General features: G+C 39.2%; 1 protein-coding gene across 1 annotated transcript in view; it reads left to right on the forward strand.

The window, feature by feature from the left end:
- LOC140514646 (uncharacterized) overlaps positions 1–9,454 on the forward strand; it is a 43,588-nt gene extending 34,134 nt beyond the window's left edge. Inside the window, exons 2-3 of the mRNA XM_072625138.1 lie at positions 7,813–8,348; positions 9,186–9,454. Coding sequence (XP_072481239.1) covers positions 7,813–8,348; positions 9,186–9,278 — 629 coding nt within the window. The 3' untranslated portion in view covers positions 9,279–9,454. The remainder of the gene's footprint in view (positions 1–7,812; positions 8,349–9,185) is intronic.
- The last annotated feature ends 10,349 nt before the right edge of the window (positions 9,455–19,803 follow it).

Raw genomic sequence — 19,803 nt, forward strand, 5'->3', positions numbered from 1 at the left:
GTCAAAGACATGATATCTATACAAACCAAAGTCATTGAGTTTAAAGGTAGTATGTACAGAGACAACTTAAGAATCATAGTTTTTCCAAAAGAACACTACTAATCAAAAACCCTGAACACCATAATGCAAGAAATATTACAAGAAAACCACCCACAACTTTTAAATATGGAAAACAATGTGCCAAATCAAAAGACTCCATTTGTTGCCTCCAACATATTTATTAAGTTGTGTCATCATGTATTTAAAAGTATGGAAGAATGAGAATTACCAAATTTGATTATGAACCATACCAAACAGATTTATGTCCTGAAACTCTTTCATATACAGTACTGGAGAAGATATTCAGAAAGGATGATGTTGACCCCCTTCACATGACTAGAGAACAATCCAGAAATTGGGACTATTGCCAAACACATTGCAGTAGATTTTCTGGAACAGTAAATATGAAACTATAGGGAAAGCATAAGGGTAAGAATCAAATGAATCAACCAACTGATCACCCTTATCCCAGCTAAAATAATTAACAAAATGTTCTGCACCCAAATGCCTTTGTCCAGTTAAAACACCTGACTGCTATTGAGTGAATGATACTGAAAAAACCCTGCTATTGAATCAATCAATAAATCAAAAGCATTAAATTAATCGTGAAAGATCCTTAGTCATTTTGGAAGGAGAGAAAACCATTAGATGAAATGACATGCCACAAGGGAATGTTATTAGGAATGGTTGAGAAGACTCAGTCTATGGGGCATAGATAAAATAGGAAACCATTTCAGAATCCAGCATCTGAGTATATGACCAGCCCACTGGCAGAAATGATTCAAGCTAAGTCTCCAAGAGGAAATCAGTTGAGAGGGGCAGAAGAATTTTTGTCTCCTACTTCCCACCTTTGACTAGAGTAGACCTGAACAACATATGACTCACAGGCCACTTGCAGCCCACCCAAGGATTTCAGGCAGCAGCAAAAAATGTAGAGGATGTAAAAGAAAGTGAGGAGATAAGGAGTGCTTTGTCCATGCCCTGCTTAACCTGCCTTCCACTAGTCGTTACTGTGCCTGTTATGTAAATTGGAGGATGAGTTGACACTGCACACTCTCTCCTGTTCGTCACATGACCAACAGCAACCAGCCTTCGTCAGTCTCTAAAAAACGCATCTGCAGCCAAAGAAGTTTAGCCTATTTTAATTTTTGCCCCTACCTACTGCCAAGTTGTGCAGGTCTGGACTAGAGGATGACCTTGTGAACTTAGAAGTATTAGAAGATTTTGACTTATTTGTAGCCTAGTGTCCCTGAGATGGCAGGGTCTAGTAGAAGAATCTGCATCAACACCTAAACATTGCTTTAACTTAATATATATTCATTCCAATTAGAGACAATGTCATTCCCAAAAATAAAACGACTTCAATGTCTAAATTTAACTTCCTTGAATAAAGATAATTGTCTGATACAATCTGATCAGAAGAGTCTCCTTCCCCAACAAGGAGGAAATACATGAAGACAGTAACAGATAAAATCAATCTTCAATTCATAAACCCATCTCCACATACCAAAGAAACTTAACCAATGCCTATATTTGTCCTTATCTTTATTATCTATTCAAATATTACTAAAGTCTGCTTCCCTTAGGTTGATTCAGAACCCATCTACCACAGAACCCATTTAGGTGCTAGACACAGTGACAGAGCAAGGGCCAGAAGGTACCCTCCTCTATCTTCCTACAAATGACCCCTTCCCTTTTTCCCTTCCTGGTTGGTCAATGATCTACCCTTATTTCTAATTATGTAAAAGGGAACCCAGAATTCTTTCTACTATATCCCTCTGATCCACTTTCTCCCTTTCTAATAAGGCACCTTCAGGACTTTATGGATAAAAAATAGATACTGTCTGGATGGACAGGGAATCACTAATCACAATCCTCCAGAAGACAGAGGATTTCCAGGCTCATTCACTTACCCTACCAGTGTGTTCTAAGGTCCTCTGGGCCTTATCATCTGCTATTCCCTTCTGATACCAAGGAAATTATCATTTGATCTGTCACTATACCCTAAGGACCCGGGGTCTTTGCCATCAGTTTCACTAATGATTCCTTGAGACTTCTAGACCTCAGTTTAATTCTCTTTTATGTATTATTTCCCCCATTGCAGTATAAATTCCTTGAGAGCAAAGATTGCTAATTTTCTTTTTGTATCTTGAGTGCTTAGTACAATGCTTGGCATACAGTAAGCACTTAGTAAGCATTTAATCTTTTTTTTCACTCAGTCATTCATGGTTCAACATGGTTCAAGTCATAGGACTTGAGAGTTAGGATGCTGAAAGAAGCACATGAAGCTTCTACTTCCAAGAGGCACTAATAGAAATTCATTCTAGAGTTGGAAAGAAGCTAAAAAAACAAACTTTAGCATTCCAATTTACTGATTTAAAGACAGTTAAACATGTAAGCAATAAAACAGGGAAAATTATGCTACTTAGCATCAATCCAGGAAAGTTAGCTAAAGTACTTATAAAATGACATAAAATGTCTGAAAGACTTTTCCTGAAGTAAATGAGTGTTTTAACAACATTTCCTGTTTCAGTGTTAAATCTATATTCATGTGTTGTATATGGGTATAATGACAGGTATGAATCATCTGTAAAGGTGGGTATTGGAGTATTTGATCAATTTGGATAATAGGAGGCTATGTTTAGAGATGTAAAGGACCTTGCAAATCAAGTCCAACCCTCTATCATACAGATGAGGAAACTGAGGCCCAAAGAGATTGAGATTTTCCCAAGGTCACATAGGTCATAGCTCTGGATTTGAACCCAAGTCCTCCAACTCAAAACCAGAATTTTCCATAAATAAATCCATAAACTTTTTATTTTTGATAACCACATTTCAATACAATTGGTTTCCTTTGCAAGACTATATACTTGTTTTATACATTTTAAAATATTATTCTGAGAAGGGGTCCATCAATTTCACCAAATTGTCAAAAAGATCCATGACACAAAAATGATTAAGAAACTTTACCCTAAACACAATACCCATTCCATTGTACTATTTTGCTCTCTTTCACAAAGCTTAAGAGAACTATTAGAGATCACATCTGCTTCTAACTCTCGTGAATAAAAAGCTCTTTCCATGAAAGGAAAAATAAATATCCTAATAAAGTAGACTGGAGCAAAATGGGGCAAGAGTAGAAGAGAATAATTTGAATTTGAGATTTTGGCACTTGTAAACTTCATACTACAAAGTTTCAGCTCACATCTTAGCCTGTCCAGCTAGGAATCTAGCTCACAAATTTGTAGCAATGAAAGAGGACTAAATGTATAGATTACCACCAATTCATCATAAACAAACATCCTAATCTCTCTACACATGTAGAACAAAGAAAATATCTGAATCCTACTTCTTAATTTTTTTTTACATTTTGGTTCATAGGATCATAGAAGCATTAACTCATTTAAGGAATGTTCATTATTTTATGGATTACACATTACAATGGGGTGAAAATTGGGATTGATCTAATTATAAAGTCTTTTTATTAGAGGATTAAAATTAATTATCAATGGTGTTAAATTTTAATACTCTTCTTTGCAGTAGATTTCTGGATGCATCCTTCATAAACTACAAAATTGGAGGGACAAATACTTTTGTCCCTTTGTCAAATATCCCTTTGTCAAAAGTGCCTTTGTCAAAAGTGCCTTGAATCATTTAGATATTTGCAGCCATGCTGCAGTTAATTTTGGAAAGATAAGTTTTATTATAATAAATTGAAAGAACATAATGTAAAGAGAGAAGTGCTAAAACTAATCTTCCCACAAGTCTTGAAGGAACAAAGGCCAATACTCACTGGTATATACTAATGGATTCAGTTTTCAGATTTCCCTGGCTTCCTTTAAGTCCCAACTAAAATCCTACCTTCTACAGGAAACTTTCCCTCTTAATTCCAGTGCTTTACCTCTTTTAATTATTTCCTTTTTATCCTGTATATACCCTGCTTTGTATACACTTGTTTGCGTGTTATCTCCCCCATTAGACTGCAAGCTCCTTGAGGGCAGGGACTGTCTTTTGCCTCTTTTTGTATCCCCAGATCTTATCACAGTGCCTGGCACATAAATAGCTGCTTAATGTTTGATTGATTGATAAATTTACGCCCTGACCCCTTGTGGCTAAAAATTAGATCTTTCTAGAAAGCAATTAAGGCAAAGAGCCAACCTAAGGACATAGATCGTCCCCTTCCCCCATTTTCTAGCCATAATGATGGTTATTTCACTCTAAAATTTCCCTTTGATGTAATGGATGGTGGGAGTGAGAAGTAAGACCTCTTAAGGTAAGTTCATAATATAAGTAAAATATGAATTTGAATTGCAACTGTAAGGGGTGCTGTTTTGTTCATAAAGACAGGGAAGGTCTGAGCTTATTTTCAGGCAATGGAGAAAGATTTGGCAGGCAGACTGAAATGTAAGAGAGAAGAGATGATGAATGGTAACATGAGCATCTGAGAAGTGGTTGGTCTTGGCAAGGAAAAGGGCCATATTATCTTCAGAGACTGGATCAAAGAAGCATGGTTTAGAATAACCCCACCATGGAGTGAGATGAGCATTCATTAAACATAAATGAAGGTATTTCTGCACAATGATGAGAGCTTAGTTGAACTTGGATCATTTGACATATCTGCTCTTCAATTCAATAAACTTTATTGGTTGCCTACTACATACAAGGTGTTATGCTAGACCATGGGAATGTAAACATAGATGAAGCTGTGGTATTATATAGTAGTAGCAAAGCACTGAGTTTTGTGCCAGAAGATCTGGGCTTGAATCCCAATTCTCTCATTTATTGGCTCTGTGACACTGAGCATGGCATCACATGTCTAGACCTCAGTTTTCTCCTAAACTGTCTAAAGGATCATAGGATGGCTGTGAGGTACATGATGATTCCATAAAGTACTTTGCAAACCATGAAATACTATGTCATTGTTGGCAATATATTATTGCTCTTTTATATGCTTTTCTTCATCACTTAAAGGATTATTTCTGCAATGAATGTGCTACAAGCTATGTGTTTAAATCAATGGAAGCCTGTACCTACTCACCAAAAATACCTAACTTAAAAGAAGATAAGTTTGAGGCAAGTTACATTTTTATATTAGAAGAGTATTATCATTTTGTCTCATATCTTCACTAGATATGTCTGGATGGTTAGGATTATATGACATAATGGTATGATGGAAAAAAGCACTAATTCTAGCCCCAACTCATCCTTTAGTTCATTGTGTGGCCAAGATCATAACTTAAGCGCTGTGGGCCTCAGTTTTCTCCTCTATAAAGAGGATTAGAGTAGATAATTATTAAGGTTTTATCCAGAAATAAAATTCTAATTTTTCTGCATCCTACCACTGTACTTAGTAAAATACACAAAAAATACTTTTGACTAAGATAATACCCCTATTAGAGGGTATTGAGGGACTAAATCTGGAGCCTCCAAAAATATTTAGGTCTGTGTTTGAAACTATCTGCATAGCTACCATACTATGATCATACAATTTACAAATAACAAGGTAAAATGTAATTCTTTCCTAGCTTAAGAAATTAATTTTTACATTAATCAGCCATAAAGATTATTACTTGGTCCACTAATTAAGAATCACAATAGATCTAATTTGCCAGTTAGAGCAGAAAATAATAGAACTAGGGAAGCTAGAAAGGTCCCTACAAACCAATCCAATCCCTTTATCAAGAGGAGCAAACTGAGACTATTGGAATAGCTTTCTGGTTGTTGTCCTTGCCTCCAAGCCCTCCCCATACCAATCCATCCTCCACTCAAGTATCAAATTGATCTTCCTAAAAGTGCAGGTCTGACTATATCACTCCACTCCCTTCCCCTCCATTCAATAAACTCTAGTAGCTTCCTGTCCTCTCCAGAATCAAACAAAACCCTTTGTCTTTTAAAGTGCTTCATAATCTGGCCCCTTTCCACCTCTATTATTTTTACACCCTACTCCCCTTCCAGTACTCTGCAATCCAAGGACACTGGCCTCCTTGCTATTCTTCAAGCACATGATCCTCCAGTTCCGAACTCTTTCTTATTTTCACTAACTGTCCTCCATGCCTGGAACATTCTTCTTCCTCAGCTCCACCTCCTGGATTCTTTGGTTTCCTTCAAATTCTAGCTAAATTCTCATATTTTATAGAAAGTCTTACCTGATATCTGGTTTCTAGTGCTTTCCTTCTATTAATTATTTCCAATCTTTCCTGTGCATAGTTTGCTTGTACATAGTTATGTGCATATTGTCTCCCCCGTTAGACTGAGAGCTCCTTGAGAGTAGATGCTGCTTCTCTCCTCCTCAGCCCCCACCTTCTCTGTATGCTCTCAGCATAGTGTCTGGCATACAGGAGGCACTCAATAAAAGCTAGCTGACTTGACTTGTGGCAGAACCAGAACTAGAATAATTCTTTCTGGCCAGGGATGACCAAGAAGTGCTGGTAAAAATATATTTGCCTAGAATCTTACAAATCTAATCAACAGGGCTCTAAATTAAAAGGGTAGTCTGCCAAGGAAGAGACCATGGAAGGCAAGAGCTGCAACAAAGGAAAAATAGTGAAGCACCCCTATTTCACCAGGGAACAAACTCCAAGTAAAGTATCTGTTTTATGTCCAAATGTACAAAGTGCCAGTAGTACCTGCTCTCTAGATACTGAGGTAAGGATGAAAATTTGAAATTACATGTAGTGAGTCCTGGTACGCTGGGACTCAGGAACAGAGAATGGTTCTCAAAACAGGAAAATGATAAATGTTGGGAAGATGTGGGAAAGTTGGAACACTAATACATTGTTGGTGGAGCCGTGAGCTGATCCAACCATTCTGGAGAGCAATTTGGAACTATGCCCAAAGAGCTACAAAAATGTGTGTACCCTTTGACCCAGCAATATTGCTTTTAGGACTATATCCTAAAGAGATTACAAAAATGGCAAAGGGTCCCACATGTACAAAAATATTTACAGCAGCTCTCTTTGTGGTGGCCAAGAACTGGAAATCAAGGGGATGCCCATTCATTGGGGAATGGCTGAACAAGTTGTGGAACATGAATGTAATGGAATACTATTGTGCCATAAGAAATGATGAACAAGAAGACTTCTGAGAGGCCTGGAAGGACTTATATGATCTGATGCTGAGTGAAAGGAACAGAACCAGGAGAACTTTACATACGGTAACAACCACGGCTGTGCCAGGAATTTTTCTGGTAGATTTAGAACTTCATAGCAATGCAGGGACTTAAAAAATTCCCAATTCCTTAAATTAAAATTAAAAAATTAAATTAGAAATTCCTTAAGGCTAAGTGCCTTCCACATCCACAGGAAGAACTACGGAACTGGATCCCAGAATGAAGCAGACCATTTTCCTTAGTATTATCCTTTGGTTCGTTTTATGGTTTCTCCCATTCATTCTAATTCTTCTATGCAACAAGACTAAAGGGAAAATGTATTTAATAGGAAAGTATGTGCGTAGGAATGTAGGTTCTAACCTACATAAAATTGTGGGAGTGGGGGGGAGGAAGGTAGGGAAGGGAAAAAATCCAAGATATATAGAGGTGATTCTAGAACGCTGAGAACAAATAAAATAATGTAATTTAAAATAAAGACAGCCGTTCTCCAAGGGAGAGAGGACAGTAGCAGAGAGAAGCCAGGGTGAGGCTGCGAGGGGGAGGAAATAACACAGGCCTGCTCCACGCACGACCACCCACAGACCCCCAAGTGCCACGAGCAAGGCCTCTCCTCGTCCTCTACCCCAGCACGCTTCCTAAGGGCCGCCCCACGTGACCGTCACAAGGTGACGGAGGAGCGGGAGCCTCCGGAGGCTGGGGGGAGGGGTCGGCACTGACGGTCACGTGCCGCAGCTGTTGGAGGGGCCTAGGTTCAGACCGCTCGGCGTCGGGCTCGGGCTGCAGGCCGGCATGGGACTGGCCCCTGCGAGGTCCCGGGGCGCTTGGCCCGCGCGCCGCCTCTTCCCCGCCCCTCCGCCAGGGGGGGCGCTGGCTCGGGCCCCCGAAGGCCTCAGGAGGAGGGAGTTGGAAGGGGACGACGAGCCGCGCCCCGTCCACCCCACGGCCTCGCCGCCGCCACCTCCTCCGTCGCCTCCCGACGTTCGCGGCCTCGACCGTTCCCGCAGCCCCTCCCGCAGCGGCGGCAGCGACTCCCTTGGAGGCCATGCCCTGGAGACGCCTCTCCGCCCTGCTCCGCAGGCCCCGGCCCCGGGGCAGCCCCCCCGGGACGGGCTTCGGCCGACGTTTGGAACACAACGAGTTCGTCGAATACACCGGAGCCACTGAGAACCAGGGCGGGCCGGCGGAGCCGGTGAAGGCCCCGGTGAGAGAGGGCACGGGGGCGAGGCCTAGGGCGGGGAAGGCTTAGTGGGAGGGAAAGGCCAGGCCTCCACGGAGGGAGGGCGGGATGCAGGGAGGAGGAGGAGGAGGAAAGAACCCCGACCCGAAGAAGTGGAGCCGCGTCACTTATCTCGCCCTTTTAGGAGGCGATGAGCGACGCCATCGTCGAGGCCCCTGAGGGAGAACTGTTGAAGCTTAGGGGGAGACTCAGGGGGCGGGGCAGGTTAGGAGCCAGAGGACTAGAAAGGGTTTGGGATCGTTGTGAGAAACTGGAGGCTGACGGGGGCAGGAAAGCATCGGAGGGCTGGGCCAAGGAAACGTGGAGGGGCCAGGCCCTGAGAGGACGAGACCAAGGCGCGGGGCGGGGCCCGGAGGAAGCGGGAAAGACGGTTATTGGAGGAGCAGTTGGAGAAGGGGCGTGGGGGAGGAGCCCCGAGCACTCCGCTCCTCCCCTCCCCCTCCCCGGCCGGCCCCTCCTCCGTATTGGTTCGCCAATAAGAGCCGTCCTACCACCGCCGCCCCTCCTCCCTGAAAGCCCCGCCCTCCTCCGAGTTGGACCCTAAGCTCTAAATTAAGACGTCAGTAATGCGCATGGCCACGAGAAAAGCGGCATTAGAGCATTTTCTATTAGTAATAAATAGCCTTTCAGAAAGACTGTTATACAGACGGTAGACATCTCATTAAAGGTTTGAACTGACGTCATTAGTCCAACCAACAGACGATTCTTAAACACCATTTTAGGGCGTCCATGATGGAGCGTGGGAAGGACTGGCCTCCCTCGGCCTGGAGCTAGGCGGTCTTTAAACTTTGTGTCTTTCAGGAGGCCGCTCTTGCCTTGGCGGTGTTTTACTGTGCACACTTGATCCCGTGTGGATGGGTGCTGAGCCGCATGGAGGCCTACCGGAGAGTCTAGGTGGAGGATGGGGGGTCTGCGCTCCGTGCTGGACAACGTTTTATTAAATTGTCGTACAAAGCAAAGCGTTAGTTGCTGACAGCCGTGTAAGGGCTCAGAACTTGCATGAATCCGCGCATATTTTGCAGCGCATATTTCTGTTCGGTTCTTGTTAAATAAAATGGAAGCAGACGTTCTCCTTGGTGTTACTGATGATTACGGATACGTTTCTAAGAATTGTTAAAAATAAGGAATACGATTTGCCGCACAGCGTCAGACTCATGTTCCACTAACTCACAATGAGGGACGCTAGTGAGGCTTTGTTCGTGATGATAACTCAGGCCCTTTTTCAAGTGACTCATATTTTGGTTGGTACTTCCTTTGGGAGTAGTAAGTGTCATATTTTACTCCCCACAATAGAATGTAATACTTCCATTTATAACTTTTTTAAAAATTAAGTTTCAAGGAATCCTCACATTTTTCATATTCTAAAATTTGGTGAACAAGTTTGATCATAGATTTTATTCAGCCTAAAGGAGTTTATACTTGATTTTTAAAATTACTCAGGAAGAAGAATCAATGGATTTACTAGCATGTGCTAGCTAATCTAGAATGATTTCTACTCTCCTCCAAAATTTGTATAATATTTTTCAGAGCAGATATTATAGAGCTTCATGAAATTTTTAAAAAATAATTGATGGCATTTCATATGCAGGTATACTCAAAAGTTAACTGGTTTTACAAAAATGTGGCTAGGTATAACAGTGTTACAGCAATCAGTTCCATAATGACAGTGGAAGATTAAGTTCCTGGGCAAACAAAACTCCAGAGTATAAACATTTAAAATGAGTATTTAACAGAGACTTGAAACTGATTGGTTTGGGTGGGCTACTTGCATATACTAAGAGATCTGATTGTGGGTAGGACACCTAATAGAATAAAACTTTAGAGGAAAGCCTGAAGTTTTATAGGAAAAGGGAGTTAAGTGGGTAGAAGTGACCAAAATTACAAAGCAAGCGAATAAGAGGTAGGTTTTAAGAGGGACATTTTGGAATAGCATTGATTTAAAAAAATTGGAGAGGAGCTATGGTACAGAGCTCTAAATCTAATATTTTAGATTTAGAACCTCAGTTTTAAATCAGGCTCTAACACTCTTTTCAGACCTTAGGGAAATCTTCCTTGGGCTTCAGTTTCCTTATCTTTAAAATGGAAGAGGGGTTGGACTTGATAACCTCTTTAGGTCTCTTCCAGCTCTGCATCTATCATTCTACAAATACCTTTCATCCCCAGGAATCCTCTAAACTTCACTGACAATTTAGCTTGAGATGAAATTATTTAGATGATGGGACATTTCTCCAAAAAGAAAAGTCCACAAGTGAGACAAAATTTTCCATAGCACTTCACTTGGAACTCATATACTCTTTATTTGATTCTTTTGGATCTGTTGTTTATACCAAGATTTTAAATTTCTTGACAGTAGGCTCTGTGTTGCATATATCTTGCTATGATCAGCACCTATGCAAAATCCCTTGCTTGAATTGCTAATTTATTAAATGGGGGAAGCACACCCAGTTTTTCAGGTACTCTAGTGAAGCTACAACCATGATTTAATAAGGCACATGGGGCAAACAGCACAAAGTACAAAGTCAATCGTCAGAAGAAGATACTGAGGGAGATGGTGTGAGAACAAGGATAGGGTAGGGATGAAAACAAGGGAGAGTAGAGACCCACAGAGAAGCATATACCCATGGATTAGAGTTGGGAGCACTTGGCAGCATGGAAATGGAAGAGTGAGGGGAGGGTGGTGGAAGGGCAGGAGTTTGAGATTTCTTATTTTTTGTCAATTTTATTTTAAAACATGAAATAAGGGGGGGAAAGTTGCCATGTGCACAACAGAACATGAGAGAATTCAAAATATAAATTTCCATTTCAAGAAAGCTTATTTAATAAATACTACACGTGTTCAGAACTGTCCATCTTTACTTCAGAAGTAAAGAACCTACTTTACTTGTAGTTTTTTTTGTTCTCTGCTGTGCACTTTTTACTGTGTTCCTTTTCCCCCCTTCCTTCCCCTTTTACCCAAGAAGGCTACAATTAAGGGCAGATAGGTAGATATGCATGTCTGTATGTATATATATATATATATCCACACACATATATGGACATACACAGATGCCTATAATCATGCACATATACATTCATGTGCATCTACATAAGACTACACAGTGCTTGTTTGCTCTGTTTCTTTAAAGGTGGATAACATCTTCCTAAGTCCAAGTCTTTCCATATTTTTCTAAACTCACCAACTTGTTTCCTATACCACAAAAATATTCCCACCTTATACCGTCCAATTATTTTAAATAGTCTAAAACAATATTGAATAATATGACTGACATATCCCTATTTTTCTCTTTTGATTAAATCTATTTTTGGTTAACTTTGTCTGAGATCATGATTACTAACTCTGATTTTTTTTCCCCTAATAGTACTCCTGATCTTTGTTTTATGCTTGTGTGTATCTCTCATTTCCTATCCCTTCTGACTCTTCTACTTTACTTCTGTACCCACTACCTTGCCTTCCTGTTACTTAACATAACCTTCCCCCCTCCCCCTCCCCCCCAAAGGATCCCTCCCTTATCCTCTCCCTGAAACTCCTTCCCTTTGTCCTCTTGTTTCTATCTGAATTTAGAAGAGTTTTGTAGCCTTCCAGATATATAAATTGTTCCTTCTTTACCCCATTTCCATTAATCTAGACAGCCTTCTATACCCTCCTCATCCCTAAAAATCCCTTCCCACTCTCTATCACCTTAGCCTTTTATTTCTTTCTAAATTCAGAAGACTTTTTTATACTCTTCTAGAGATACATGTATTGTTCCTCTTTAACTCATTCCCCATGGGAGTAGGGTTCCAGAACTGTCAGCTCTCCTCCCCCATCTAATTCCTCTGTTAGTTTTTCCTCTCACACTTCATTTGTATGAGATAATTACTCTTTTTACCTCTTCCTAGATAGTGTTACTTTTTAGAATCACATCATACTCAGCTCTACCCTAATCTTTCTTTCAAACTACCCAGTTACTAATTACAGTCTTAGAGATATAGTTTACATTTCCCCATATAAAAAGTAAACTGTCTGTCCTTATTGAATCCCTTGTAATTCGTCTTTGATATTTACCTTATATTTCTCTTGGATCTTGTATGTCAAATTTTCTATTAAGTTCAGGTCTTTTTGCAATTGAATTGAATATCCTTTATTTTTTTCCATTCAGGATTGTGCTTAACTTTGCTGGGTATGGCATTTTCAGCCACAATCTCAGCTCTTTTGTTCTTCAATATGTAGTGTTTCAATACCTGCAAACTTTTAGTGTAGCCACTGCTAGGTCTTGTGTGATTCTAATTGTGGCTCTGCCATATTTGAATTGGTTTTTTTCTTGTTACTAATATTTTATTCTTTAGCCGAGGGTTTCAAAATTTAGCTATGATATTCCTGTAGGTTTTCCTTGTAGGATCTCTTTCAGGTTAGTGGATTTTTTTTCATATTTCTACTTTCCCCTCTTGTTCTAACACTTCAGGACAATTTTCTTTAATTATTTCTTGTATTACTGTATCAAGATTCTTTTTTTGATCATAGCTTTCAGGTTGTCCAATGATTCTTATGCTTTCTCTTCTTGCTCTGTTCTCTTTCTTATGGGATGTTTCACAGTCTCTTCTCTTTTCATTCTTTATATTTTGTCTTATCATTTCTTGGTCTTCTATAACTTCACTGGCTTCTCCTTGCCCAGTTCTGATTTTCAAGGAGTCATGTTCTGGACCTCATTTTCTGACTGGCTGATTTTCTTTTCATAATATTCTTGTTTTCTTGGACTATTTTTAGTTTGTTTTTCCTCATTCTCTGTCATTTGATTTTAAAGTCTTTTTTAATTTCTTCTATGAATTCTTTTTGAGCAGGTGTTGCTTTTTGGGGTAGAAGAAGGTTTCTTTGTTTCAGTATCTTCTTCTGAAGACAAACCCCAGTCTTCTCTATTCCCATAGTAACTCTCTATGGTTGAATTCTTTCTCCTTTCCCTGTGCATTTTTTTTTATTTGTAGTAGCTTAGTTTTTATAATCACCTCTAGTCTTGGGGTATTGGGAGTGGTGCCTCTGGCCTCAGGTTCTCCTTCATTTCTCCCCTCAGGCCTGGAACCAAAACCAAGAACTCAGGCCTTCTATAAGTGTACACAGCCAGCAGCAGCCCACCCCACTGCTTCTGCACTCATTGGTTCTGTTGAGGTGTAGGGGTGCTGGGGACCCCGAAATACTGACACGCTGGGTCCTGCTCAAATGAATTCGACTCAAGCCTTCTTAAAGCCAAAGAAGAACAAAGTTTATTAAAGATTTGCCATATTGGGTTGATTCTTCAGGAGCCTAAGCATTTGTAAATTTTTTCCATTTTGTAAGAGACAACCCAAAGGCAAATTTTGGGGGACTGAAGAGGATTGATTCATTATAGGCATGGGGCTGGAAGTCCTTCACTCTGTGAAGGAGGACCTGGGAATAAGCCTTGAAAGAAAAACAAGAGAAAATAATAACTGACGTTTCTCTAATTCCCTAGTGCCCAGGGAATTCAGAGAGCTGGTCACACACTTGCTTAGGAGGGTGTGCCTAGGTCCATGGCCTCAAACACAGCCACTGGACCAAAAACCTGAGAGCATTCCCTAATTCCCTAGCTTCCAGGGAATTCAGAGAGTTAGACACATACTTCCCGATACTGAGACCTGAGGCCAGGTCTGAAAATCCGCTTCCAAGGTGCTTGGAGAGCGAGAAGGGGATGGGGAGAAGGGGAGGCTTACATACCTTTCAGTCTTGGCAGAAGAACTTGAGATTAGCAGTTATTCTCGGTCAGGAAACCATATGTTGAGGTCTAGGGTTGCTGGGGACCCGGAAATACTGACACACCAGGTCCTGCTTGAATGAATTTGACTCAAGCCTTCTTAAAGTCAAAGAAAAAGTTTATTAAAGATTCACCATATTGGGTTGAGTCTTAAGGAGCCTAAACTAAGCATTTGTAACACTTGTATTCACAAGCAGGCCAGATAGAATCTCAGATAGACAGAGTCTGAGCTGGACTAAACCTGAGCCCCTTCATGGAAGCAAAATGGAACTGACATGTAGTGGTCTGGGAGGAAGGTGTAAGGAGGATCTTGATGTGATTGGGATAACCAGTGATGTCTGAGTATGAAATGGATTTGAGTATGAAAGGCTAGGTTAAGTGGGGAGATTCAGGAGGACCTGGCTACAAATCTGAGTATGAAAGGTCAGGTTAAGTGGCAAGATTTGGGGGGAACCTGTCTACAAATTTGAGTATGAAAGGCCAGGTTGAGTGGGGAGATTCAGGAGGACCTGGCTACAAATCTGAGTATGAAAGTCCAGGTTAAGTAGAGAGATTCAGGAGGATTCAAGGAGGTTCCAAGAGTCTATACCCCATCATTTCCTTCTGCCGAGGGCCACATCTCCCCAATACAGCTGGGTCTGGTGTTCCTTGTCAGCAGAGGTTCCCTCACTCTTTCCCTGCTCAGACACCACACTATCCAGGAGATGAAAATTCCTGTAGTTCTGGCCAAGGCTATCTCCCGAACCATCTAGCCCCGGTGCTCAAGGTTTGCTATTTCAATGGAATTAGCCCGGAGGTGTTTACATTTCACAGGATTCAAACCTCAATCCTAGGATTTTTCTGCTATTCTCCTTCAGGTTGTTCTGGGAAGACTACTATTCTGCCCCAACTTGTTTATTTTTACTACTCTACATTCATCCTGAGGCACTATTTTGTCTTGTTTGTGGGAAAAATCTGGAGAACCTGGCATTTTATGACCTACCTGCTATATTGTCAGAATCCTCTCCTAGGTCTCATTTTTAGATAGTTTTTGTAGAGATAAATTACTATCCATGCCACATTGGGCTTGTCCATTAATATATCCAGATCATCTCAAAGTTGTCAGGAAAACTTTAATATGTCTACATTATTCCAAAGTTATCAGTAATGTTTGGTGTTCTGCTGATCTTACTGCAAATATCTGGAATATATCTGAGATTTCCATATCATATGACCAAAAAGTCTTGACAGCAAAGTTTAGATATGGTTACCTCTGATTCAGCACGTGCCAGGATGTGATTTTTGCTTAATATGTGATACAGTTTGCAAATTATTCTCCTTTGATCTTTGGGACAATCTATACATGATTCCTAGGTTCCTCTTTCCTTCTACCATTATTTTATTTATTCAGTAGTTTTTCAGTCATATTCAATTCTTCATGACTTCATTTGGGGTTTTTTTGGTTTGTCATTTTCTTCTCCAGCTCATTTAACAGATGAAGAAACTGAGGCAAACAAGTTTAAGTGACTTGCCCATGGTCACACAGCCAGTCAGTGTCTGAGATCAGATTTGAACTCAGGACAGAGTCTTTCTGACACCAGGCACAGCACTCTGTTCACTTCGCCAGAGCTTTATGATTTTACATAAATTTTCAGAGTTGAAATCTATCTTCTTGAAAGGAACATAGCTTTGAAAATACAATATGTGAAAGGGAAAGAGTAGTTTAAAGGTAAAGTCTGAGGGTTAAGCAACTAAATTTCCTTGTTTTAGAGCCCTGAAGCATAGAGATGCCAATAGGAAAGTGATTTTAGCCTGAAGTTAAACCACAATTCTTCCACAGTATGAATTAAAACACACCAAAAAATACATACTCTTGGCCAATTTATTTCTTCTGTGTAAGCCTTTTTATCCCCAAAATGTACCTTCAGAGGTCTGGCACAAGATATTAATGTGATTTTCCAGGTGAGAGTTAATATGAGTGACAGCTGTGTAGATGAAAAAACAGGGATTGATATAAGATATGTTATGAAGGTTGAACTGGCAAGACTTGACAAATGACTGTATATAGGAGTAAAAGTGAAAATTGGAAGGTGACTGAGGTTACAAAACTGACTGACCACATGGTGATACCATAAACAGAAATAGAGAATGAAAGGGCATGTTTAAAGGGGGAAGATAAGTTCTGTTTTGGATATATTAAATTTGAGATTCCAGTAGGACATGCAGTATTTAGTGATATGAGCTCTGGCAAAGTTAAGAGGTAGGTATATAGATTTGAGAATGCCATTTAAAACAGTAATTGAATCTATGAAAGATAAGATCATTAAGAGAGAGGGTATAGAGAGGGAAATGAAGAGGTCCCAGCACAGAACTTTAGGGAACACTTATGTTTAATGGGTAATAGATGGTTGATAATCTAGCAAAAGATAGGTTAAAGGAAAATCAGTAGAGAGTGGTGTCATAATAAGCCAAGAGAAGAGAAAGTAGGAAGAAGGACCAGTCAATAGCATTAAAAGCTAATGAAAAATCAAGAGAAGTCAGAACTGAGAAAAAGGCATTGGATTTGATTATTAAGAAATCATTTGTAACCATTGAGACAGTAGTTTAAGTCAAGTGATGAAGTCAGAAACCATATTGCAAAGGGTTTAGGTAAGAATGCAAGATGAAGTGGAGGCAATGAATGAGGAAGACTTTTTCTTGTAATTTGACTGCAGAAGAGAAGAGGGCTATAGAGTGGTAACTTATGGAAATGACAGGGTTAAATTAATGGGGGTTTTTTTAGAGATGGAGATCCAGATGTGTGTGGGTAGTAGGGAAGAAGCCAATAATTTAGGAGAGACTAAAGAGAGAAGACTAAAGGGTTAACCCCTGGAGGAGACTGGAGGAGAATGAATGAATAAATGAATGAAAAAGCACATATTAAGCACTTACTATGTACAAAGCACTGTTAAGTCCTTTTCTTTCTTCTTTGATGTCTATGGGATACAGACCTTTTCATGGTATTGTTGAGTCAGAGTATCAACAGTTTTATTGTACATGGGGCAAAGTTCCAAATTTTTATCTATGATGGTTGGATCCTTTCAATAACTTTATCAACAGTGAATATGTTTTTCCATAACCTCTCCCAATATTTGTCATTTTCCCCTTCTATCATTTTAGCCAGTCTCATAAGTGTGAGATGATATCTTGAAGTTGTTTTAATTTGCATTTCTTTAAGCAATAGTGAATTAGAGCATTTTTCAAATGTATGTGTATATATGTATATATATACATATACATATATATGCATATATACACATATATCTCTTTGATTTCTTTATCCGAAAACTGCCTGTTTGTATCTTTTGACCATTTATCAGTTAGGGAATGACTCATATTCTTATAAATTTGACAGAATTCTCTATCTGTTTGAGATATAAGACCTTTATCTGAAAAACTGTCTAGAAAAATGTTTTCCACTATTGATTAGAGAAATGCAAATTAAAACAACTCTGAGGTACCACATCATACCTATCAGATTGGTTAACATGACAAAACAGGAAAATGATAAATGTTGGAGAAGGTGTAGGAAAACTAACACTAATGCATTGTTGATGGAGCTGTGAGCTGATCTAGTCACTCTGGAGAGCAATCTGGAACAATGCCAAGGGCAATCAAACTGTATGTACCCTTTTAATTTTTGCAATTTCCAATTTGGTATTTAATTGGGGACTTTAAATTTCTTTTTCTAGTTTTTTTCATTGCTCACCCGGTTCGTTGATCTGCTCTTTATTTTATTGATATAAACATTTAGAGATAACTTTTTCTCTGATTACTGCTTTTGCTGCATCCCATAGGTTTTGGTATGTTGTCTCATTTATTTTCATTTTCTTTAATAAAATTATTTATTGTTTCTATGGCTTGTTCTTTAGCCTACTTTAAGATTATGTTATTTATTTTCCAATGAATTTTTCATCTGTGTTTTCATGATCTCTTATTAAATATAAATATATTGCATCATGATCTAAAAAGGATGTATTTAATAATTCTTTTCTACATTTAATTATACAGTTTTTATACCCTGATATAGGATCACTTTTTGTGATAGTACCATATACTGCTGGGAAAAAAGTATATTCCTTTCTATTTCCATTCAGTTCTCTCCAGATATCTCTCATGTGTAGCTTATCTAAAATTCGATTCATCTCCTTGAGTTCTTATTTATTTTTTGGTTAGATTTATCTAGTTCTGAGAGGGGATGGTTTAAGTCCTCTACTATTATAGTTTTGCTATATATTTCTGCCTGTCTCTGATTCATTTAGCTATTCCTTTTAAAAATTGGATGCTACAGCACTTGGTGCATATAGGTTTAATATTGATATTACTTCACTATCTATGGTACCTTTTAACATAATGTAGTTTTCCTTTTTATTTCTTTTAATTAAATCTATTTTACTTTAACTCTGTCTGAGATCTTGATTGCTATCCCTGTTTTGTTTTGTTTTGGTTTTTTTGCATCAGTGGACACATAATAAATTCTACTCCAGTTCTTTATTTTTACTCTGTGTATCTCTCATTTTTAAATATATTTCTTGTAAACAACATATTCCTGTAAATAGTGTCTGATTCTGGTTTTTAACCATTCTGCCATCCATTTCCATTTTATGGGTGAATTCATCCCATTCACATTCAAAGTTATAATTATTAAACATGTATTTTCCTTCACCTTATTTTTCCTCACTGTTTATCCTTCTCTCCCTCTCTTTTTACACTATCCCTCCTCAGACACCTAATTTACCTCTGACCACTGCCTCCCTAATCTGGACCCTTTCTAATAGTTCTTCCCTTATCCTCTCCCTGTGCCCTCCTATTCCTTAATCTACCCACCCTTCAAAAAGCCCCCTCCTTTTTCTTATCGCTTTGCCTTCTTATTTCTTAATATGCATGCCCTTCTAAGACTCCCTTCCTTATCCTATCTCCTCACCCTTGTATTTCTCTATAAGTTGAGAGAACTTTTATAACCTTCTAGATGTATATGTTATTACATCTTTAACCCAATTCTAATGAGAATAAAATTCTAGCACTACCAGCCCTCCACTCTAACAGTTCTTCCATTTACCTATCCTTTGTATAAAAATAATTGCTCCATTTTCCCTTTCCCTACCCACTTTCATTTTTAAGGATCATCCCATCATACTTGACTCAGTCCCAAGTCTTCTATCTGTGTATGCTTTCAAACTACCCTAGTAATAATGACATTCTTAAGAGTTATAGATAACATTTTCTCATATAAGAAGTAAACAGTTATTAATCCCTTGTAATTGGTCTTTCATTTTTACCTTCATATGTTTCTTCTCATTATTGCAGATCAAATTTTCTCTTCATTTCCAGCCTTTTTCTCAAGAATACCTGAAAGTCATTTAATTCATCAAATCTCATTTTTTTCCTTGTGGGATTGCACTCAGCTTTACTGGGTGTTCGTTCATCCTTTGTTGACAAAGAAAACCATGCCATAAGAGAAATAATGACATGACTTGCACTTGACTTTGTTTTTTGGGCTTTTTTGAGTGAGGGAAGGTTGTGCAGGTCATCAGCCTCACTTCTCCTCCAGCCATCTGAATCCAGTGACCAGATATTCATCAGAATGACTGGAGATGACCCAGGATGAGGCAATTGGGGTTAAGTGACTTGCCCAAGGTCACACAGTCAGTGAGTATCAA

The sequence above is a fragment of the Notamacropus eugenii genome, chromosome 7 (genome assembly GCF_028372415.1).
Source record: "Notamacropus eugenii isolate mMacEug1 chromosome 7, mMacEug1.pri_v2, whole genome shotgun sequence".
NCBI classification, from domain to species: domain Eukaryota; kingdom Metazoa; phylum Chordata; class Mammalia; order Diprotodontia; family Macropodidae; genus Notamacropus; species Notamacropus eugenii.